General features: G+C 45.4%; 1 protein-coding gene across 26 annotated transcripts in view; it reads left to right on the forward strand.

Annotated features, from left to right (window-relative positions):
* The window catches only part of NVL (nuclear VCP like), a 97,063-nt gene that overhangs the window by 60,666 nt on the left and 11,547 nt on the right, over nt 1-24,850 (forward strand). For 16 of the 26 annotated variants that reach the window (XR_008506303.2, XR_008506304.2, XM_045877666.2 and 13 more), the window contains 2 exons: nt 6,636-6,742; nt 23,730-23,806. Coding sequence is in view for 17 of the 26 variants with exons in the window: in XM_045877666.2 (XP_045733622.1) it covers nt 6,636-6,742; nt 23,730-23,806 (184 nt within the window). In the remaining 9 variants the exon portion in view is untranslated. Of the gene's footprint in view, nt 1-5,756; nt 5,897-6,635; nt 6,743-6,980; nt 7,674-8,046; nt 9,843-14,278; nt 14,394-19,263; nt 22,614-23,729; nt 23,807-24,850 lie in introns of those variants that run through there. The other 10 variants (XR_010412390.1, XR_010412389.1, XR_010412393.1 and 7 more) reach the window with 10 other exon arrangements.

Genomic DNA, 24,850 nt, shown 5'->3' on the forward strand with positions numbered 1-24,850 from the left:
TAATTTTCAGTTGTATCCCGGACATTTGAGTATTAAGAAACGTTGAGTATTATCTTACTTATATTTTCTCCTTTGAGGTCTTCTCTGACTGTGCAGGGGAAGGGCAAGAGCCTCACAGCCGCAGGCTAAGAGAAGAAGCCTGGGCTCACACTGCCCGGGTGGGGAGATGTGTCATTCCCGCTGGGCCTCCGTTAGCATCCCCTTGGCCCAGGGTGGGGGCGCCTTATACTCTCCCCCACAACCCCAGGACCCGGGAAGGGCAGAGGTGGAAATGTCAGCTCTCCACTGGGCCTTCTCTGACACTGCCCAGCATGAAAAGAGAAACCCACACAGGGAGGCAGCTGTTAAAATTCAGATGACACTGAAAAGCGGAGGATAAAATTACCCTCTCTGTCCCTGCCCAGAGGCAACCACTGGTAAAGTCTGTGAGCTGTATCTTCGGTATGTTCTCCATGTTTTCAAATGATGTGCTCATACTGCTGTTTCTTACCAGTTTCATACGGTGCCGTTACTACTTTGTAAAGCACACGAAGATTTCTGTTACGTTTACTGTTTCTCCACACGCGGCCGCCGTCACCACCACCCCGTCATCCCCATGTGATAATACCGTTTCTGCACAACTTTTGGTTCAATCACCAGTCACTGTTTATATTACCAGGACCGTGTACCTATTTCTCTGCGTGGACCCAGGAGTTACACTGCGATTAGGGTTCTGTTTTCACATAACCTTTTCATTCTTAGATGTGGAAACTCTCGTTTTCTTTCTCTTACTTTGTTTTGTTTCTGTTCTTCATCAGATATACAGATAGTGGTGAGTATTATTTGTGTCTGTGACGTATTTTGCTCTTGTTTCCAGAGCTTTCTCTGCTCTGGCTCCCGTCTGGGCTTTTTGAGTTTGGTATATTTGAGGGTATCTCTCTTCCACACTCATTACTGATTGGTAGCCTGGCTGAGTACAGGATTTTGAGTTCAAAAATTGTTTTTTCGTGGTTTGTAGGCCATGCATTTTTTTCTCTTAAAAGTTTTATGTTGGGGCGCCTGGGTGGCTCAGTTGGTTAAACGACTGCCTTCAGCTCAGGTCATGATCCTGGAGTCCCAGGATCGAGTCCCGCATCGGGCTCCCTGCTCGGCAGGGAGTCTGCTTCGCCCTCTGACCCTCCCCCCTCTCATGAGCTCTCTCTCTCAAATAAATAAATAAAAAATCTTAAAAAAAAAAAAGTTTTATGTCATCCTGATTCTTTTTATGTGACTTAAAAAAAAAAGATTCTTTTTTTTTTTTTTTTTTAAGATTTTATTTATTCATTTGAGAGAGAATGAGATAGAGCATGAGAGGGGGGAGGGTCAGAGGGAGAAGCAGACTCCCTGCCGAGCAGGGAGCCCGATGCGGGACTCGATCCTGGGACTCCAGGATCATGACCTGAGCCAAAGGCAGTCGCTTAACCAACTGAGCCACCCAGGCACCCAAAAAAAGATTCTATTTTTAAGTAATCTCTACACCCAACATGGGGCTGGAACTCACAACCCGGAGATCAAGAGTCACACACTTTACCGACTGAGCCCTCCAGGCATGCCTTATATGACTTTTTGTTTATTTGTTTCGTGTGTGTGCTTAGGACTTGGTGAGTCTTAACCTCCTGAATTGGTCTTTTAAATTTCTTCTTTTCTCCTAATTTCCATTTCTGTCCTAATTTTTCCCCTACTTTTTGAGGTATTGGTTTTTAGAAAGTAAGTGAAAGATTGTTGTGTCACCCTTCCGCCTGTGGGTGCTCACAGGACCTGCCACAGCTCTCCTGTGGTGTGGGGTCCACCAGCGTCACACCCTGCCCTGAAAATACACTGCTTCCCATGCTTGACCCCAGGAGATGAAGCGCCTTGCACAACGTACAGCTAGACCACAGACGCCCTGACTGATCTCCCTTCTCCTGGCTCCGAGGGACTGTCTGTTTCCACTCCATCCCCCGTCGGCCTGGTTAAAAACACTGCTGCCCGGCATGCAGATGTGTGAGATCCGAATAGCCACGCCAGTTTGTTCCTCGTTCTTGCGCTCGGCAGGTGTCTGTGCCCTACCGTAGCCACACAGAATCCAGAAAGTTTCTGTGCACAGCTCAGGTGAAGAAAGAAATAAGTACGTTATGGTGGATAAGCTTTTGGACAAGAATTAGGTACGCGGTTTTATATTTGAGAGAAAGCTTCTAGTTGAGGGTCCCCATCTGTTGTAAGCCCTTAGTGATTGCCGGGTGACGGGGGATGGCTTACATGGAAGAGATTCACTTCATACTCGTAGGCTATTCATTCATCCACTTCGAGTTCCAAGTCAACTGCTGTGTTCCCTTACCTATCCGGCTTTGGGTCACGGCAGTGCCTAGGGGCCGTGGTCAGACCTGGGTGTCTTGCCCTTTGGCACAGGATTTCCCTTTTAAAGATGCCTTATACCCCGGCATTACTTCTGCTGGGTCACAGGAACCTGGTACATAAGAGAACCCAGGAAGTATTTGCTTACTGAATCGTAAGAAGAGGCCTACTTCTGTTTCATGGAGGCTGGTCGATCTTGTAATAATTTTCACTCAGCATATTATCGATGGTCTTACTTGTCTGAGGATGGATCCAGTTTCTAAGAAAATCCACTTCATTGAGAGGTGACATACCATGAACTTTACCCATTTTAGGTACAAGATTCAGTGGTTTTGTGCATATTTGTAGACTCCTGCAGCCATCCCAGTGATCGGATTTTAGAACATTTCTGTCACCCTAAAAAGCAATCTGTCTGTTGGCCATCACTCGCCATCCTCCGCCACCTCCAGCACTTCTGTCTCTGTAGGCTTCCCTGTCTTGGCTAGCTTATGTAATGTGGCTGTCGCCTCTGCCTGTCTTCACCCAGCATCCCGGGTTCAAGGCTCGTCCCTGTTGCAGCACATAGCGACACTTTCTTCCGGTTGCCGGATAATGGTCCTTTGGGTGGATATATGACATTTGATTCATTCAGCAGTCGATGGACATTTGGGTTGTTTCCACTTTGGGGCTTGTGATAATGCTGCTGTGAACATCCGGGTACAAGTTTTTGTGTGGACGGACATATATTATCATTTCTTTGGGATAGGTACTCAGGCGTGGGATGGCTGGGTCACGTGGTGATTGTGTTTACCATTTCAAGAATCAGCCAGACTTTTCCGGACTGGCTGCAGCATTTTACATTCCTGCTAGCAGTTGTAACAAAGCGTGTGGGAGTTGCGATTTCTCCACATCCTTGCCAACCCTTGTTACGTCTGTCTTTCTGAATGTAGCCATTCTAGTGGGTGTGAGGTAGCATTTCACTGTAATGTATCTTCAGCCTTGTTATGGAGTAGTAAGACTTACTCTAGATAGAAGTCCACAACCAGATATGTGATGTGCATACGTTTTCTCCCAGTCTCTGGGTTGTCTTTTCACTTTCTTAATGGTATAATTTAAGGAACAAAAGTTTTAAATTTTGGTGAAGTCCAATGTATCAATTTTTTTTAATCACGTGCACTTTTGTTGACATGTCATATCTTAAAAAAATCATTGCCTAACACAAGGTCACAAGCAGGGGAGAGGCAGAGGCAGAGGGAGAAGCAAGCTCCCCACTGAGCAGGGAGCCCAATGCGGGACTCGATCCCATGACCCCGGGATCATGACCTGAGCCGAAGGCAGACGCTTAACCGACTGAGCCACTCAGGCGTCCCCTAAGAATGTTTTCTAATCATAATTGGGATTTTTACATCAGGCTTTACTTTTGAGCATGCAGGTCTGGCTTTAAGATCTACTTGTATATTGAAGTTAAAACACATTTCTACCATGTGGCATAAACATAGATGCACAGATCATTGAAACATGGTAAGATCTAAAAATATCCCCCCACATATTTGGATAATTGGGTTCTTATAAAACACAAAGGCCATGCAGGAGTGCCTGGGTGTCACAGTTGGTTAAGCGTCCGACTCGGTTTCAGCTCACATCATGATCTCGGGGTCGTGAGATCGAGTCCCATGTCCAGCTCTGCACTCAGCATTGGGTCCGCTTGTCCCTCTCCCTCTGCTCCTCCCCACCTCTTGAAAGCACATGTGCTTGCTCTCTCTCTCAAATAAATAAATAAAAATCTTTAAAAAACACACATACAAAGGCCATGCAGTGGACAAAGAATAGCCTTTTCAACAAAGTGTGGAACAATCAGCTATCCATATGCAAGGGACGCCTGGGGGGCTCAGTTGGTGAAGCGTCCACCTTCGGCTCAGGTCATGACCCCAGCGTCCAGGGATCAAGTCCCACATTGGGCTCCCTGCCCAGCGGGGAGCCTGCTTCTCCCTCTTCCTCTGCCCCTCCCCCCGCTCATGCGCGCACTCTCTCTCTCTCATAAATAAATTAAATCTTTAAAATGAAAAGATATCCATATGCAAGAAAAATCACCTTTAATCCACACACCTCTTACCACATGCAAAAGTTAACTCAAAATGGATTAAAGACCAGTGAAAAGTCGTAGCTGTAAAACCCCTGGAAGAAAACAGAGGAGAAATGTTTCCTATCATGGATTAAGTGAAGATTTCTTAGATGTGACCCCAAAAGCACAACCTTTTAGAGCAAAAGGATAAATTGAACTGCTCTTCATAAGATGCCACTGAGCGAGCACAAGGACAAACCACACAGACTAGGAGAAAATACTTAAAGAGTGTATATGTGATGAAGGATTTATATCCGGAACATGGAATGGATTCTCAAAACTCAGCAACAGAAGAACATTAAAAATTGGCTAAAGACTGCACAGACCCCTCCCCGTTGTAGGTATGCATGCGGCAGAGACACATGAAAACGTGCTCGACCTCGTTAGTCATCAGGAAAGTGCAAGTGAAAGCCACAATGAGATACCACTACAAACCTTAGATCTAACTAAAATCAAAATGACTATACCAAGTATTGGCAAGGACAGGGGAATGTAAGGTGGCACAGCTAGTTTGGAAAACAGTTTGTTGGTGTTTTTAAGGTTCAGCCTACCCCTGTGGAGGGATGTGGCCGTAGTGCTCTGCGTCCCACACTTAGGGACTCACCAGAGAGCAAGGAAAGCACACACCAAGACTGATAAGTGACTGCTCCAAAACTGGAAACCAAATGTTTATCAACAGAGGAATGGAAAAATAAATCCAGGCATATCCACAGGGGGCTACTACCCGGCCATAAAGAATCAAGTACTAATGCACACAAGAACTTTGGGGAACCTGAAAACAATTCTGTTGAGTCAAAGAAAGCAGAGTACATAGTGCATGCTTGCACGTCTATAAAATTCCAGAAAATGTGAACTAATCTGTAGTGGTAGAACAGATGAGCGGCTGCCTGGGGATTGAGGGCGTGAGGGGAGAGTGGCAGGGAAAGGCCACAGTGGGGTCCTCAGTAATTTTTTAAATTGTAAAGGTTTCCTGAGACCTGTGTGGGGTCCTTCGCCCTGTAGGGTAAGACGGCGCTCAGGCTGCGGGTTAGTGTTCCATCATGATGCTGCAGGTGTTCGGCAGTCAACTTTCCTTTTCTTCCCTATTGCCAAGTAGTATATCCTAGCATCTCAAGAGAAAGTCCAATGTGTTGAACATTGAAAGGTCACTGAATTAAGTATTTAGCTTCCCCAAGGTAACTGAAGAACAAAACTAACAGAATCAGAATTTCAGCTAGAAAGAACTCTTCCTCTTTATGGAAGAATAAATTAATGGTTAAGTCTGAGTGTGTGCATTAGAAAACACGAGACCCATTACTTATAGGTGCACCTGCGTGTGAACAACGGTCTTATCACTGTGAGCTATGGGAAGCTTCTCCAGAATGGTTGAGGGCTCTTCGTGGAGGAACCTCAATGTCAGGCAGCGTTTGGGGCCTGCTCTTTGCTCCTGGTACCGAGAGTCTGGTGAGCACCAATGAGGGCAAGAGTTTCTTCTGGGGGACTCAGGGAAGGCTTCCTGGAGGAGGTGTTGTTTGAGAATCCCCCTATGTGTAAATGAGGAAGAAAGTTTAGGGAGAAACGAAGTACTGAGAGCAAAGAGAAGAAGGCTTTGTTTAGGGAACAGCAAGAGGTGTGGTCGGTGGGGTGTGGGAGTCGTGGAGAATGTGAGGAGAGAGGGAGCTAGGATGGGAGCGATCAGGTCCTTGAGGGCCTTCGTGCTGTGGTGAGAGATATGGGCTTGGTTCTGCTGCAGGGAACACCAGGTGAGGGTCAGCAGATGTTTTAGGAAGATCTGGCGGCATCGCACGGGGTCCCAGAGAGGGGAGGTTTAGAGACAGGACCAGTTAGGAGGATGCGACATTCGGCCCTGACTGAGGACAGGGTAATGGGAGGCCCCCCGCCAGAACTGGGAAAAGGTACCGAGGTCAGAGGAAGGAGAGAAACCTGCCGGAATTCCAGGCTCGTGTGGCGGTCCTCGTCTGAGCCAGAGAACCCTGGCAGCACATGGGTTTGGGCAGGAACGTGGGCTGGACTTCTCTGAAGGTTATACTTTCATGAGGAGGTACTTTTAATTTTAATAAAGTCTAATTTATCAATTTTTTTTCTTTAAAAAAAAGTCCTCTTCCCACATCTCATGTTAATTTTTTTTTAAAAGATTCTATTTTATTTATTGAAGACTTTTGACCCCCCCCTTCTTCTCTAGATATCATTGACCCTGCGATCCTGCGCCCCGGACGCCTAGACAAAACACTGTTTGTGGGTTTGCCACCCCCAGCAGACCGTCTGGCCATCCTAAAAACCATTACAAAAGTGAGTACAAAGGAAATGGCATGTTTTTGTGTGTTTCTCTCCTTTTAGATACAGACAGGTATCTGTAGCTTTAAATATTTGCTCAGCCTGTGTCTCCCAAAGAAAGGTGAATGATTCTGATAATTGAAGAGATTGTCTATTCTTTTTTATTTGCTTAAAATAAAAGGGATATTGAGAGTTATATGCTCGACTGATACATTTGAGATTTTACTCTCTTCGCACTTTTTTGTTCTTTTAGATCTTTGATAGAGAAATTGCCCTTGGAGGAATTTGAAATGGAACAGAAACTTTAGGAGCTGAGAAGTGAATAGACACAGACCGTTATAAATATCCGGGGAAACTGAGTCTCAATCACAGTGTTGAGTCTGTCCTCCATGTTTCTATATGCCAACTTTTTTTAAAAAAGATTTTATTCATTTATTTGAGAGAGAGCATGTGCATGAGTGAGGGGAGGGCCAGAGGGAGAGAGTCTGGGGCTGACTGTGCACGGAGCACAGAGCCTGACGGAGGGCTCAGTCCCACAACCCTGAGATCACGACCTGAGCTGAAACCAAGAATCGGACGCTCAACCAAATGCGCCACCTAGGCACGACCCCCCCCCCCTTTTAAATAAACTACACCTCACGTGAGCTTCAAACTCATGACCCCAAGATGAAGGGTCAACACTACCAACTGAGCCAGCCAGGCCCCCCTGGTACACGCAACTTTTATGATGCCTGTATAGTATTCATGTTGCTATTTTTATAAAAATAATAAACAATACTGACAAAATACAAGACGAAAGCAATCACCCTGAATTGTACGGCTACAAAAATAATGCGTGTTGACATTTAGTGCAGACATCATTCCTGACATCTTTATTCAGCGTGGGTGGTGGGTGGTTCAGAGAAGGGGGGGCTGCAGACTTAAATACGTTAAATAGAGTTAACTTTTTTTAGTTTAAAAAAAGTCCAAGCCTAAAGCAATTATTAAACCTCCAGTAAATGTTTTTCTCCATAAATGATATTATTTCCTAAAATAGCACCCTAAGGGTTAAAAATGTAAAAAGATCAGGAAAGCCAAGTAAGCAGCGGAACCGCTCATTTTTGTTTTAAGATTTTTTTATTATTTGAGAGAGAGTGGGGGTGAGGGGCAGAGGGAGTCTTAAGCAGACTTAGCACTGAGTGAGCCTTAGTCTCACAACCCTGAGATGGCAACCTGAGCTGAAACCAAGAGTCAGACAAGATGCTTCCTGCCTTTATTTGGTTTCTACTAGTAAATGTTAAACCTTACACGTGTGTGGTATTCTCTTTCTATATCGGCAGAGGAAGATTCCGGGCCGTCATTACCTAAAACTGCATAGAGCCGTGTCTGCCACTACCTTCCGAAGGAGGGGGCACGAGGGTGACCAGCCTTGTGGGTGGAGGCCCCAGTGAGAGCAGTCTGGAAGACTGCCTGGAGGAAGTGAAGCTAGAGGCTGTGAAGTGAGGTGCACTGGACACGAGCCCGTTTCAAGGGGCTACGTGTGAGAACTGGGTCTGGTGTGAATGAACAGGTTGCTGGATGGACCGTAGAGTTGAGGGGCAAAGACAGAGGAAGAGAAACTCTCTGCTTGGGCCACTCAGTGGATGGGGGTCTGGGAACGAGGAGCTGCTGCTGCCCGAGGTCGGTCTCCAGGCGCGAGTTGGCTTGGAGCCTGGGAGCTCGGGAGAGCCCTCTGGCCACTACCAGCATGGCTGCCAGTCAGAGACCTGAAGACACGTGGCTTCAGTGCGGTGCTCTCGACCTAGGGCGGCCTGACAGCCAGCAGCCCACCCCTGGGCAGCAGCTGGGGACACTTGTTGGGGGTTCAGGCCGGGGGCGAGCTACGGTGCACAGAACAGCCCCGCAGCACCACATACCTGACCCACGACGTCCGCAGTGCCACAGCCAGGTAATGCTGCTGTCGTCATGCGTCCTGCATCTCTGTAGCCAGCGAGCTCGGTGACGGGTGCACGCAGCGTTTCCGTCCCCGCCCTGGGCTCTGTCCGGGAGCTGTGTTACCGAGGTGTTGTTTGCTTTGGTTAAAGTGTGTGTGTACAAACACAGACGTACAAGCATGTGCACATGCTCCTAATTTGTTTCCATATGTTCCTTGTAGTTGTGATGGCCCGATAATCCTTCCTTCCTTCTACTCTTGCCCCCGGGGTAGCACAAAGACTGGAGGAGGCGTGCCAGACCGGAGCTGTGTGGTGCTCAGGGCCGCACACATTCGGACCCAGGGCGGTGACCGATCGCTGTTTCCCTCATGTTCTCCTCTGTGGGTGCTCGGCACCGCGGGACAGCCTGACGCTTCCTCCAGCTAGAATCCCGGTGCCACAGTTATTAGCCCTCAGACTCGGATAAAAGCACCCCACCTCAAAGGCAAAGTTATTAAGAAAATAAGAGAATAGAATATTGTGCACGTGAAGGATCTCTCGGTCAACAAGCATGTGCACTCGGTGAGGATGGGAAACCCTCGGACACAGGCCTTCCCTCTGAGGGGCTTGTCTCCTAGATGACAGGGTGATACGCACGTTTATAAATGTGAGGCCCCTGATGGTGTCAGGCCGGGCCCGAGGTCAGGGGCCCTGCTTCAGTCCGCCGCCTTGTATTTCCAGATGTCCTGTCGTAAGCATATAGTATGTGGGGGGAGGGGGGTCCTTTTTTTTTTTTTTTAATAGTTACCTGGCATAAATGTGGAGGTTTAGGAGGAAGTGTGTAGAATTAGAGACAACGGTCCTTTGGGCAACTTCCACGCACAAAGTTGTGAATATGGAGAGAAAAAAACCAGAAAAGGACATTTTAATAGGAGAATCAGTGTGACTTTAAAAGCAGCTTTCTGGAGCACTGTGGTCCATTCTCAGCATCTGTCAGTGATAAAGGCAAAGGAGGTCTTTTGGTGATTTCCTCTCTGACCCTAGTGGCTATTTTTGCTTCATTTAGGGGTGTGCTGCCTGCCTCCGTGGGAGCCTCAGAGCCTCACACCCAGACCTGCAGGGGGACGGTTCTCAGCGCCTGGGCGCCTGCCCACCCACAGAGGGCTGCTCACCCTGCAACACCCACCCTGCCCCCTCCTCCTCCACCCCCCTCCTCTCCGTCCTCTCCATCCTCCCCTTCTCCCTTCTTCCTCCCCCTCCCTCCCCCATTCCTTCCTCTTCCTCCCTCCCTCTCCTCCCTCCTCTCCCTCTGTCTTCCCCCTCCCCCTCCTTCCCTCATTCCTTCCTCCCCCCTCCTCTCCCCTCTTCCCCCTCCCCTCCCCCTCCCCATTCCTTCCTCCCTCCTCTCCCTGTCTTCCCCCTCCCCCTCCTTCCCCCATTCCTTCCTCCTCCTCCCTCCCCCTCCTCCCTCCTCTCCCTGTCTTCCCCTCCCCCTCCCTCCACTCATTCCTTCCTCCTCCTCCCTCCCCCTCCTCCCTCCTCTCCCTCTGTCTTCCCCCTCCCCTCCCCCATTCCTTCCTCCTCCCTCCTCTCCCTCTGTCTTCCCCTTCCCCCTCCTTCCCCCATTCCTTCCTCCTCCCCCCCCTCTCCCTCCAGGGCCTGGGATGTGCAGCTCACAGGCTGTGTTGACAGCTGGAGCCAGAGTGGGCAGAGGGACAGAACGCAGAACCTCAGACAGCAGGGACTGCCTGCCTGCATACACTCTGCAAATCGGCCTGAACTGAGAAAAACTGTGATTTTCAATGTTTACCCTTTCAGTTCCAAAGTTCGCCAAATTTTTGCTCAAATTCCCAGATTGTTGTATATACCATTTCCTCTTATTAATACGTCAAATAATAGGGGGAGATGACAGTAGAATTCTCTCATTTTGGTCTTAGAAGTCTGAAAAGACTTGTAGGTCAGAGCAACTTCTCAGTATCTATTGGAGTCTGATTCTTAAGAGAAAATTAGGAAAACAAATTACTTATTTTGGTATTTCGGGTAATGATGTGGTAACAAGATGCTTATCACCAAAAGCCCCTTGGACAAAGGAATTTTTTCTTTAACTTCTATTTCTTCCTTAATAAATGTAATTAAAATAAAATGTCTGCCAAGTACTTTGAGATAATACATAGTCTTTAAAATAGTGGTAAAAATCACAAAGACCCCAAATTCCCCATTTTTAAAAAAGATTTTTTATTTATTTATTTGAAAGAGAGACAGCAAGAGTGAGAGAGGGAACACAAGCAGGGGGGAGTGGGAGAGGGAGAAGCAGGCTTCCCGCCGAGCAGGGAGCCCGATGTAGGGCTCCATCCCAGGACCCCGAGATCATGACCTGAGCCGAAGGCAGACACTTAACCATCTGAGCCACCCAGGCGCCCCTCCCTATTTATTTTTTATGGTGTGTCCCAGAAGACTAAAATATATATTAACATCTCACCTAGAAACGTTATCTGTTAAATTTTCATGAGCTAAGAATATCAGATACAATAACAGGTAATGTTTAGGAACCTCGTAACAGTGTTCCGGGCATATTGAACTGCTCTGCTATTGTTTCCATTTAGTGACCAGCAGGAGCAGGGTACAGAGGGGTACGTTTCCATGGATATGTTCAGAGACTGACAAAAAATTCCAAACCGACAATTACCATGTTATCATGGTAAGATTATGTTAATTTTCTTTATTTTTTTATGATCAACTATGTAAAGAGATATCCTTCTGATTCCAGAGTCTGTTGTATGACAAAGGATAGGTTTCTGTGATTAAATATAGATGTAATCATTGAAATAAAAGTTATAGGGGCACCTGGGTGGCTCAGTCAGCTGAACATCCCATTCTCGTCCTGAAATCGAGCCCCGCATCAGGCGCTCTGATCAGCAGGGAGTCTGCTTGGGATTCTCTCCCTCTTCCTTTCCCTCTGCCTGCCCCCAGTGGCACTCTCCCCCCCCCCAAGTAAATAAATAAATCTTTTAAAAAATAAAAAAGAGGGATGCCTGGGTGACTTAGTCGGTTAAGCATCCGCCTTCGGCTCAGGTCATGATCTCAGGGTCCTGGGATTGAGCTCTGCATTGGGCTCCCTGCTCAGCGGGGAGTCTGCTGCTCCTTCTCCCTCTGCCCCCACCACTCATGTGCACGCACTCTCTTTAATAAATAAATAATAATCTTGAAAAAATAAAAATAAATAAAAGTAATAGTACAACATGAAATATTTTTTGAACCCCTGTTCTATAACATCTAATGCTTAATCAGAATTACAGGAATAATAGTGTAAATGGGTCCTAACTTGCTTTTTCTTAATCATGATAAAAAATGTTTAAATTTACCATTTTATCCATCTTTTTTTTTTTTTTAAGATTTTATTTATTTATTTGAGACAGAGACAATGAGAGAGACAGAGAGCACATGAGAGGGGGGAGGGTCAGAGGGAGAAGCAGGCTCCCTGCTAAGCAGGGAGCCCGATGTGGGACTCGATCCCGGGACTCCGGGGTCATGACCTGAGCCGAAGGCAGTCGCTTAACCAACTGAGCCACCCAGGCGCCCTTTATCCATCTTTTTAATTGGAGTATAATTAACATAGTGTAATATTAGATTCTGGTGTACACTATAGTGATTCAGCACTTCCATATGACCTCTGGTGACCATCAGTGTGTTCTCTAGAGGTAAGAGTTTGTTTCTCTCTCTCTTTCTCTTTTTCCCCTTTGTTTATTTGCTTTCTTTCTTAAATTCCACATATGAGTGAAATCATATGGTGTTTGTCTTTCTCTGACTGATTTCACTTATCATCGTACTCTCTGGCTCCATCCATGTTGTTGCAAATGGCAAGATCTGACTAGTATTTCATTGTGTATATATACCACATCTTCTTTACCCATTCATCGCTTGATGGACAACTGGGCTGCTGTAAACATCGGGGTGCATGTATCTCTTTGAATTAGTGTTTTTGTATTTTTTTTTTTTAAGGTTTTATTTATTTGACAGAGAGAGACACAGCGAGAGAGGGAACACAAGCAGGGGGAGTGGGAGAGGGAGAAACAGGCTTCCCACTGAGCAGGGAGCCTGATGCGGGGCTTAATCCCAGGACACTGGGATCAGGACCTGAGCCGAAGGCAGGCGCTTAACGACTGAGCCACCCAGGCGTCTGGTGTTTTTGTATTCTTTAGGTAAATACCCACTATTACAACTGCTGGCTCATAGGGTAGTTTTATTTGTAATTTTTTGAGACCTTTCCTACTGATGTCCAGAATGGCTGCACCAGCTTGCATTCCCACCAACAGAGCATGAAGATTCCCCCTTCTCCATATCCTCGCCCACACCTGTTGTTTCTTGTGTTGTTGATTTTAGCCGTTCTGACAGGTGTTAGGTGGTATCTCATCGTGGTTTTGATTTGCATTTCCCTGATATGATGAGTGATGTTGAGCATCTTTTCATGTGTCTATTGACCATCTGTATGTCTTTTTTGGAGAAATGTCTGTTCATGTCTTCTGCCCATTTTAATAGGATTATTAGGGGTTTTTTGGTATTGAGTTGTGTGACTTCTTTATATATTTATGTATTTTGACATATCAGATATGTCATTTGCAAATACCTCCCATTCAGTAGGTTATCTTATCGTTTTGTTGATGGTTTCCTTTACTACACAGACAGTTTTATCTTCATATAGTAATATAATTCCCTTTGGCTTTCCCTTGCCTGAGACAGAAGTAGAAAAATGTTTCTACAGCCAGTGTCAGAGACATTACTGCCTACATTTTAACCATTGTAAAGTGTACAGTTCTTTGCCATTGTTACTTTCACATTGTTCTTGTTAAACAACACAACTGATGGTTAGGCGACTGCCTTCAGCTCATGTCATGATCCTGGAGTCCCGGGATCGCGTCCCACATCGGGCTCCCTGCTCAGCGGGGAGCCTGCTTCTCCCTCTGACCCTCTGACCCTCCTCCCTCTCATGCTCTCTCATTCTCTCTCTCAAATAAATAAATAAATAAAATCTTGGGGGGGAAAAAAACACAGCTAACATTATTTAAAAAAATAATAAACAACACAACTGAACTGAGTAATTTAAAAATCAAATTGGCATAATCATCAATTCATGAATCAGCAGCATTCCATCCAGCATGTAGAAAGGAGCTCTGAAGAACTGTAGGAAAAGAAAGGTTTTTTAAGGCAGAAAGGAGGTGGGACAAGGAAGTGTATTAGGAAGGACTACATCGTTTCACACCAAGTCACCTTCCTATGGGGTCTGAAGGGTCTATCGCAGGGTGGGTGGGATTGTCTCACTAGCTCGGACCCGCTGGTTCCAGACCACCGGGCTTAAGGTCCCTCCCTGCATTAGGCGGTACCCCTGCTGGTGGGGACCCAGGCCTGAACGATCCCCTTCCCGTAGTCAGGGGTCCCCTCACTGGTGGGAACCTGAGTTTGAACGTCCCCTTCCTACGGTCAGGGGTCCCTCTCCTACAGTCAGGGGTCCCCCCTACTGGTGCAGACCAGGAGTTCCAGACCCAGGAGCTGAAGGTCACCTTCTGGGAGAGGCTGAACCTGCAGTTGGGTTGTGTGTTAGGTCTGGGTTTGCTGACTGGGACTCGGCACAGCTGATTCCGTCCATGGGCTTGTCTCTTAACAGTTCTCCCACTTTTGATCCGACCTTCAGCCTACCTGAGGATGTGATAAAAATTTACGGCACTGGGGCTACTCCCCGCTCGGTCTCTGCAGTTCTCAGTGTTTGCTGATGCTCTGGGGTAAGCACAGGTCATGCCTTGAGGCTCACAACTTCTAAGTGCGTCATTCTCTTAGTTCCATTTCTGACTCTGGTTCCTAAGGAGCTTGTGGGCTTGGTGGTCAGCGGCCAGGAACGTGCCTCTGAAGATTTGAGGGAATACAGCATACTAGGGCGCCAACTCTGGTTATTATGAGCAGGATAGTTCCCAGTGTCTGGAGTGCACTTTGGAGCCATGGTCCCCAAGACCCAGACCAACCAAAATCAAGTCAAAGAAAGACCCTGTTGAAGGAATTACCTTCGTAAGCCAAGTGGCTTGTTTGGTGACTTTATGTAGCTGATTTTCAGCTTCCCCAGAAATGTTAATCCAAGCGCAGCAGGTGGTGTTGGCCACAGTATGGACGCCTCCTTTTTTAGCTAAAATATAATCAAGGGCGATGCTGCTATCAGAACAACTTTGGCCAGAGTCTGAGGGTTTTTGTTGGATAGCTCTGCTTTATGAGCAGATTCGGTAGTATTTTCAAGAGTTAAGGAGAGGATCCTGATCTTAGCTGCATTTACATTTATTCCTACCAATTTCAGGGAAGCTGGGACCTGCCAGAGGGAGCTAATTTTGAATCATGAGGGCCTTCTGGTACAGCCATGGAGTCCAGTAAAATTTAAGGGTCTGTAAACCGCATGGAAGATTTTATTCTGGTTTCATCTGCCTTGTTTGTCTTTCTTTGTGTAGAGCCTGGACGCAAGGTTCTGTGGGTTTGGGGTTGTTAACAAGAGACAGGAAAGTGGACCCCAGGCTCAGAGAGGCAGAACAGAGAGGGGCTGAGTTTGTTCAAGAGACACTGAACTGAGGCAGGAGCATCATGGCAAATCCAACAGTCAATTGGAAGTTGGATTACCCGCCCCTGCCTTAGTGATGGCCTGGAAGATACAGATGATGTTGTTACCTTTTTAGGCCAATGCCAGACTGGAGGAAGAAGAAGAAAGGGTTTTGTGGTTAGTTGAAGTGTGAAGGTTTCATCTGGTGACTTAGGAGGAAGCAGTCCACCTCGATGTTGCCTGCTTCTCTTCCCATCACTTTGACTTGAGGTCTCCAGCTGCGGCAGACCAGATGTCAGGTGACCTTGTTCAGCTGTGTGCGGCGTATGCAGAGTTGAACCCCTGAACTCTGGCTGCCGTCTGCCTCGGGAGGGCCGCCTGGCATGGGCCCGTCAACCGGGGCTGGAAGTTAGTTTTAGTTCCTAGTGATTCTAATCCATAAGGGTGGGGAAACCAGAAATGTTACTGTGGAGAGTCGTGGGCAGATGTTTGAGGAAATTGGAATTCAGGACCCAGTCTAGTCACAGGTGTATAACAAAGCCTCAGCGGCAGTTAATGGGATTAGAATGGAACATGGACAAAGTACAAATGAGTCTTTCTCAATTTGAAAGACTTAGGTCTTTTGAATTTTAGGGGGATCAGGTTGGGAGAAAAGTAAATGGTTTCATCTTTGTTTACAAAGGCTTTACCAAACTGCTCTAAGTCATCTCTGGTTCCTCAAATCTGGAAAAATAAAATATTAAAGAACCAGCAGCTCTTCCAGCAAGAGTCATAAAAACTGTAATCCTGGGCACCTGGGTGGCTCAGTCTTTAAGTGTCTGCCTTCGGCTCAGGTCATGATCCCAGGGTCCTGGCATCGAGCCCTGCTCGGTGGGAAGCCTGCTTCTCCCTCTCCCTCTCCCGCTCCCCCTGCTTGTGTTCCCTCTCCCACTGTCTCTCTCTCTGTTGAAAAATAAGTAAAATCTTTAAAAAGCAAAAAAAAAAAAAAAAACACCTGTAATCCTCAGTTCATTCAGTCCCGTGTTATTAATTCTTGTTCTGTTTGAACCCAGGTTTTGCCATTAGTTCCAGAAATTCTTGTGCAATTCATTTTTATGATCTTGAAGTTACCACAAACCTGTATTTGCCCAAGGGCTTTCTGTGAACCTCCTTGAAGATGACCCACTTTGGCAGGAACATTGCAAAAGCATCCGACTAAAAGAATAACTCTGTAAATGACAGACAACTTCAAAAAATGTCCATTGTAAAGATCAATTAGAGTCCATTATGATGGGATTGACAGGAGATTTGGTTGTTTCTGTGACAGAATTTTCAAATGACAACTGGGAAAACGATGGTAACATTATACTGGCTATACCAGACTCCAGGAATTTTATGTAGTGTCTGTGAGAGTTATGTACCCACACAGTACACGGTAAACAAGGCTGGCTTACCGCGTAGGGCTTTCCCCCTCACCCATGATGACATAGCCAATAAGCCGTCCTTCAACATCTCTCTCTTTATAAGGAGAGAAAAAAATCCTTGGCGATGTCGTAGGGACCCTTTGGTCAATTTCAAAATTAACTCTAAGTTAAGACTTCTTTTAAGATTTGAAATTGGCAAGTTTGCCAAAAATATCGAAGGTTTAAAACACTTGGTCAAATAGGATCACAGGCCGCTGTGAAACATCTGGTTACCTTCTTAACCGTGGTGACACTTAAAGACCTCTTGGGCAAATACAGAAAATTAAATGCTTATATAATTTCCTTTTTTTTTTTTTTTTTGAGGGAGGAGGGGCAGAGTGGGGGAGAGACAGAATCCCAATGGACTCCACGCTCAGCATGGAGCCTGACGTGGGACTCGATCTCATAGCTCTGAGATCATGACCTGAGACAAAATCAAGAGTCAGACGCTCAACTGACTGAGCCACCCAGGCGCCCCTATAATTTCTTATTTAAGAGCAGACCAATAATCCACAGAAACTCATCCTTTCAGCAGATGAAAGAAAATTAAGGTTTAGTTCTACCTAACTACAACATTGGTACTAAAGCTTTTTTAACCCTTAAATGTATTCCATCTTACTCACCTTGACCACACATAAAATTCTTTTTCAACTGTTAACCTTAATTTATGATGAAAGTTAAGAAGTAAGCAATTGTGGACTGTTTGTTGCCTTGCCAAATTTACAAATACTGTTCACAATTTCTAGAAATGGATGTTTTCTCACAGTAACTTTTGGGTGACACAAAACATGTTTTTTAACAGACCCAAATATCTTTTGTTCCTCTGCAAAGGAAGCTAATTGTAGATGAACCTGGTGTTCAAAAATGTTTCAGTATTTCATTTGAGGATGACCTAGACAGTGAATTTCATTTAAGTCATCATTTAACTTAACAAAACTTTAAGGGTTCGAGGAACCAAAAGATCTTTGGAAAGTATTTGCTGAAAATTTCACCTAGAGATTCTTCCCATTTACATCTATTTAAATCGTTAGTTTTTAATAGTTATGCTTTGATTACTCATGAAAATTTCACTGATGTTGGACACAAAGTCATTCCAGGTTAGTTTTTGGGGCAACCGATTCTGTAACAGGTAACAGGAATTAACTTGATTAGTAAGCCCGAGTGGAACAGAAGTTGCATTATATTCAGTGTTAATAACTCCAGAGACATGTCTATTTTAATTAAACCAACAAACTGAAAGTAGCTTTTTGTCTCCAGTGATTATCCTAGATCATGTGAACTTGAGGAGGGAAAAGCTCCGAAGATTTGGGTTAGTTTTTGTATTTTTAAGAGTTTTAGGGATCCTTCCACAAAGCCTGCAGAAGGCTTTTCTTTCCATCTGGTGACATAGTTTTAGCTTAGAGGAGAGAGGGCCGAAAAAACGTTCCTATTAGGTTCTGAGTATCAGCTTCCTGTTTGGCCAAGTACTAAAGCAATCCTTTTAAATCTTTTGTCAGTTTTAACTGGGACAAATATTTCTGGCAATATTGATCCACCCCTTGGACTTAAGAGACGTCACCAAAGAGGGCACCAAAGTTTTGTCTCTTTCTTTTTCTGCTGATGCTACAGACAGGTCTGGGAGGACTGACTCGTGGGACTGCTCACCCTTTGGCGGCTTTTGTGTTTCCCAGGATCCCGTCTGCAGGCTCCGTGCAGGTTAAGGCAGAGGTGTGGCTCTGCTATCCCCCAGACTTTGACAAGGTTTTCCATTAATTTTAATTTCGGTTTCCTGGCTGTTTCTGGAGTGAGGTCGCAGCCCATCGAGCCATCCCTGGGAGCCTCGCCAACTCTGGCATGGCTGGGCGGGAGCTCCGTCTCACGGGAGTAGGGGTATGCGCAGGCACTACTTCGCCAGATCTTGGCTCTTGTTCCGGAGTCCTTCAGAGTCAGATCGGTGGCCTCTCATCCTGTTTCCTGCCTTCTTATCAACCCATTAATCATAGGAGAGAACTCAAGTGCAAAAGCCTTCCAGGATCCTCCCTGGGTTTAGGAAATTTTTTAGCGGTGACCTTGAATTTGGCTTTTGGCCAAGGAATGAAAGCTGCCCCCAGGGCGGTGGGGGGGGTTGGCCGTGGCCAATTCCTTGGGTGGCATTGTTTGAAAAGGAGCCTAGCTGAGCGTGTCCTCAGGGTGGAAAGGGGCTGAGGCTGAGGAGTACTGGAAGGAGGAGCCCCGAGTGGAGCAGTGACATCGTACAGCCTTCTGTATTAGTTGCCTCTCGTTTTCAGTTTTCCATTAACATTTGCCACAGATCTTTCAAAGTAGCTATTTTGGAATTTTGAAGCATTTTGAAGGCTTCTGCATGACAATTAAAATAGGAGTCCCATTCTCTTTGGTTTGGAACCCTTGTTTTTAAGGGCACTTTTTTTTTTTTTTTTTTAAGATTTTATTTCTTTGTCAGAGACCTCACCCCACACTCTCAAAAAAGGCAGCGTATTACTTTCTTTCACATGACGGTATATAAGGGGTTACTTATTTTTCAAAAAAAGTGTATTTCCTAAGAATTAGAAAATTTCTGAAATCTAAATTCTAAGAATTATTTTTCTGAAATATTAGTTTTAGATAATTATTCATTTACTGCATTCCTTTGTATAGTGAGCTATACCAAAAGATTTCACTTCAAGGGTGTCCTGTATCTAGAAAGCTGACAGCTCCCCGCGGCATGCAGACGTGAGAAGATTTCTCCTCTCGGCCCTCATAAAAGGAACGCTGAATTTGGCGGAGTGTTTTCAACAGTGTTCCCGTCATAAACACAGAAGCATTTCTGGACTGAGCTTGATGCTTCTCTTTATGTAAGCTGAAGACCTTGCTCAAAGCCAGTTCGTTGAAAACAACTTTGTGGAAGGTCAGAGAAGTGCGTCTGCCGGTACGCAGGCCATTATGAGAGTCCAGCTTGACCCAAGCGTCGAATTCAGATGTTGAGAAGTCCTGGAGAGTTATCCTTTCGCAGTCCTCCAGGAGTTTATTCCTTAGATCGAGGCTTTGATTCAAACGGGCAGCGCGTGGAGTGTGTGCAGGGCACGTCCGTACATGGTGACTGAAGTAACGCTGGCGGTTCTGCACAAACGCTGAAGAATCTAATAAGGGCTTGTGCCTGAAGATGCAGCTTCTGCCCTACCCGCCTACCCCCTACCCCCCTACTTGCTTCTACTGATGCTGCAGGGACTGGACTGGCCCGTGTGCACCAGGCCTTCCTGCCTCCGGGGAGCCTGGGAAGCCCCAGTGTGCTGTTCCACGCCCCCCTGCACTGCTTCCCCTCCCCATTTAAATTAAATTAATAATTTAGTTATAATTTAAAATTCCACATGTGAGTGAAATCATATGCTAATTGTCTTTCTCTAACTGACTGACTTTGCTCAGCATTATACCCTCCAGCTCCATCCGTGTCGTTGCAAATGGCAAGATTTCATTCTTTTTATGGCTAATATTCCACTGTGTATATACCACACCTTCTTTACCCATTCTTCACTCTGTAGACACTTAGGCTGCTCCCATATCTTGGCTATTGTAGATAATGCTGCTATAAACATCGGAGTGTGTGTAACCCTTTGAATTGTATTTTATATTTTTAATTTTTTGAGGAACCTCCATACTGTTTTCCGGAATGGTTGCACCAGTTTGCATTCCCACCAACAGTTCCCCTTTCTCCACATCCACGCCAACACCTGTTGTTTCTTGTGTTACTGATTTTAGCCGTTCTGACAGGTGTGAGGTGGTAGCTCATCGTGGTTTTGATTTGTATTCCCTGATGATGAGTGATGTTGAGCATCTTTTCATGTGTCTGTTGGCCATCTGGATGTCTTCTTTGGAGAAGTGTCTTTTCATGTCTTCTGCCCCTTTTTTAATTTGCTATTTGTTTTTTGGGTGTTGAATTGTATCAGTTCTTTGTATATTTTGGATACTAACCCTTTATCAGATATGTCATTTGCAAATATTTTTTCCCATTTAGTAGTTTGCCTTTTAGTTTTGTTGGTTGTTTCCTTTTTCCACAGAAGCTTTTTATTTTGATGAAGTTCCAGTAGTTTATTTTTGCTTTTGTTTCCCTTGCCTCAGGAGACATATCTAGAAAGAAGTTACTATGGCTGATGTCAGAGACATCACTGCCTGTGTTGTCTTCTAGGAGTTTTATGGTTTCAGGTCTCACATTTAGGTCTTTCATCCATTTTGAGTCTATTTTTGTGTATGATGTAAGAAAGTGGTCCAGTTTTCCCAGCCATTGGATGTTCTTTTCTGCTTTGTCGAAGATTAGTTGACCATAGAGTTGTAGGTTCATTTCTGGGTTTTCTGTTCTGTTCCATTGATCTATGTGTCTGTTTCTATGCGAGCACCATGCTGTCTTGATGACTAAAGGTCTGTGATATAACATGAAGTCTGGAATCGTGATGCCTCCAGCTCTGCTTTTCCAAGATTGCTTTCACTCTTTGGGGTCTTTGTGGTTCCAAACAAATTTTAGGATTGTTTGTCTAGCTCTGTGAAAAGTGCTGTTGGCATTTTGATAAGGATTGCATTAAATCTGTAGATTGCTTTGGGTAGTATACATTTTAACAGTATTTGTTCTCCTAATCCATGAGCATGGAATGTCTCCCATTTTTTTGTGTCATCTTCAGTTTCTTATATCAGTGTCTTATAGTTTTCAGAGCACAGGTCTTTCAGCTCTTTGAGTAGGTTTATGCCTAGGTGTTTTATTGTTTTTGGTGCAATTATAAATGGGACTGTTTTCTTAATTTTTCTTTCTGCTGCTTCATTATTAGTATAGAAATGCAACAGATTTCTGTACCTCGATTTTGTATCCTGTGATATTACTGAATTTATTTATCAGTTCCAGCTGTTTTTTGGTGGAATCTTTTGGGGGTTTCTACATAAAATATCATGTGATCTGCAAATAGAGATGTTTGCTGCTGTTTGCCAATTCGGATTCCTTTTTTCTTTCTGTTGTCTGATTGCTGTGGCTGGACTTCCAGTACTGTGTCGAATAAAAGTAGTGAGAGTGGACATCCTTGTCTTGTTCCTGACCACAGAGGAAAAGCTCTCTGTTTTTCCCCATTTAGGATGATATTAGCTGTGGGTTTTTCATAGGTTTTTATTATATTGAGGTATGTTCCCTCTAAACTTACTTTGTTGAGGGTTTTTACCATGAACGGATATTGGACTTTGTCAAATGCTTTTTCTGCCTCTATTGAAAGGATCATATGGTTTTCAGCCTTTCTCTTGTTGATGTGACGCATCACATTGATTGATCTGCAAATACTGAACCACCCTAATATCCTAGGAATAAATCCCACTTGATTGTGGTGAATGTTTTTTTTAATGTACTGTTGGATTCAGTTTGCTCATATTTTGTTGAGAATTTTTGCATCCATGTTCATCAGGGATTTTGGCCCATAGTTCTCTTTTTTTGTGGTGTCTTTATTGGATCAGGATCATGCTGGCCTCACAGAATGAATTTGGAAACTTTCCTTCCTCCTGTATTTTTTTCAGTTGCAGATTTGAACTTTAGAACTCAGAATTCCTAATTCCTGGTCCAATGTTACTTCTTTTTAGTCCTTTTTTGTGAAGTACCGTACACATACAGAGAAGTGGAGACATCATTAAATACAACTGCATGAGTTTCTATAAGCAGAACCTCCAGATGAAGGAAGAGAACATTTCCGGTTATATTCATGGAGCAGTGGTTACCAGGGCTGTGCCGAGGCAGCGGGAGGGCCAGTGACTGTGCGTCCAGCGTTTCATCTGGGGAAGATGAAACGAGCTCTAGAGACGGATGGTTGCACAACACTGTGAATGTACACAATGCTACTAAACTGCACACTTAGAAATGGTTAAACTGATAAATTCTGTTAAGCAAATGTTACCACAATAAGAGAAGAGAGATCATCGCCAGAGCCTCAAAGCTGTGCTCCTTCCTTCCAGCCCTTCCCCCCAGCCCACCCGCGCCCCAGGGTTAACTGACTAAATTGAAACCTTATACATTATCAGGGACCATGCAGTCTGGCCACTAGTTTTCCACACTCGGGAGGGATAAAAGAGAAAAGCACCAAGCTTGTTTGCCCGAGGTCCCACAGAGTTTACCCATGATGACTTCCCAGGTGACTCTTGAGTTGAGTGGGACCGTAACTGTTTCTTGAATACCTGTTGGATGAACAAATGCGTTTTATCAAGTCATAGCAGATGCAGAGTTCATGAAGTTGTTAAATATGCACAGCCGGGAGGAAGAGATAGGATGCTGCATGTCTGCATGTGGCTCCCGGTCGTCTGGTCCAGCCCTCCGCATGCTTGGTGCCCGCCCTGCTGATGTGTAATACCTGACCTTGAGGTTTAATAGCCTGTTGACTCGCCTACTTTCTGTGTTTCTTCACCTGTTTCCTAAAGTGATATTTGTTACAAAGGAAGGACTGTATGCAATGTATATGTACGTTATGAATCAGAATAATAAAGCAGAAACTCACAGACCTGCCATCTATCTATGTCATGATTTTAAGTCACTAAAATGTCATTACATCTGTAGTGTAAGTGTATGCCTGTGTGTCGCTGAAATTCTGAGCGTGTCCTCATGTCTGTCCTTCTGGCATCTGTTGGTATATGAGCCAACGGGGAAGTGGCACCAAGATCTGGATCGAGTTGTAGACAAGGGCTGAGGACACACTGAGCCCAGAGGGTGTGTGGCATTCTCTCCTGGACAAGTTCACGGTTCTTCCCGCCTTGCCCGCCAGCCTCGCATCGAAACTAAGCACTGCCGACGTACTTGCCGTGTTTAATCGGCCAGAGGAAAAGTGTTTGTTCCCCTTTAGAAAGGTTGAGGTGGTGGTTTCTGTTCTTGCTGCAGCTGCACACAGACCCTCCAGACTCCACAAGATCAATCATTTGCCTGTAGCTTTCTGAATTTTGGAGTCTGCTTCTTAACCTTGTTTCTCAAAATTGAAATTTAAAGAAATCTCACTACACTGGTCTAGGAGTCAGTAATACTCATTTAGTCAAGCGGTCATTACTTTTCATGAAGAACCTGTTAGGTGGAAAAGTACCAATCTTTAAAGTCTCAGTGAAAACTGATTTTTCTCTCTTAGAATGGCACGAGACCCCCCCTGGGTGCAGACGTAAATTTGGAAGCCCTTGCCGCTGACCTGCGCTGTGATTGCTATTCGTGAGTACCTCGGTCTCAAGTTTGTGACCTCTCATGGGCAGAACGGGACAGTGGTCCCGTGGGGAGGGTTAAGCTCGGTATCCAGCTCTGTCCTGGCTCTTTCTTCTGAGAGAAGGGACTACCTATTTCGAGGCTCCGAGGAGCTTTGGCGCTGGGCGCATCTGCTTCCACATTGACTCTTGGCACCCAGCTTCCCTGACCATTGTGGCTGCCTTCGCCAGTTGTCCATCCCTTCTTCCAGAAGACATGAGCAGACATTTCAGTGTTGGTGCCTTAGCCCTGAAGCGGGTCATCTGTGAGTGCTTCGTTTTCCGAGGCTCAGAATGCATTTTTCACAGCACACCCGCTAACCTGCACAGCCCATAGTGACAGCAGGAAATCCAGCATTTCTGCCTTCAGAACCACACCATGTTTGTGTGCTCGTGGTTTTTGTTATTTTCTTTACGTTAAGTAAAGTTGTTAACTGTCCCAGTGTGGGTATATAGAGAAGAAAGGAAACTCACATTTCCCTTATGGGGAGACGTCTGCCCCTCTGGCTTTGAAAGCCTTATTGGTTGGTTATCCTCAATATACTTGGTGCTCATGATATTCCTCATGATAAGCCAAATAATGTGTTTGCCAAAGCCAAGCAAGTAAGACAATGTTTTCTTTTTTAAAATATATTCATTTATTTCAGCGAGAGAGAGAAAGATAGCGTACGGGTGGTGGGGAGGGGCAGAGGGAGAGAGAATCTCAAGCAGACTCCACACTTAGTGCCAAGCCTGACGCGGGGCTGGATCCCACAACCCTGAGATCATGACCTGAGTTGAAACCAAGAGTCGGACACTCAACCGACTGAGCCCCCCCAGACAGATGTCCCTGAGACAATTTTTTCCTGTTCGAGGCCTTTGGGATGTGGTTACTCCACAGTGTAAACCTACATCCCAACAACAGACCTGCAGAGAGGAGTGTTGGCACCTCGTTACTTCCAGGTCTGGTTGAAGAAGCTCATTTCTTATCAAGATGATTGCACTGGAAACCACATGGATCATTCTCAGGGAGTGT

The sequence above is a fragment of the Mirounga angustirostris genome, unplaced genomic scaffold, assembly GCF_029215605.1.
Source record: "Mirounga angustirostris isolate CCGP_5_RB_7025 unplaced genomic scaffold, mMirAng1.0.hap1 SCAF_6, whole genome shotgun sequence".
Taxonomy (NCBI): Eukaryota; Metazoa; Chordata; class Mammalia; order Carnivora; family Phocidae; genus Mirounga; species Mirounga angustirostris.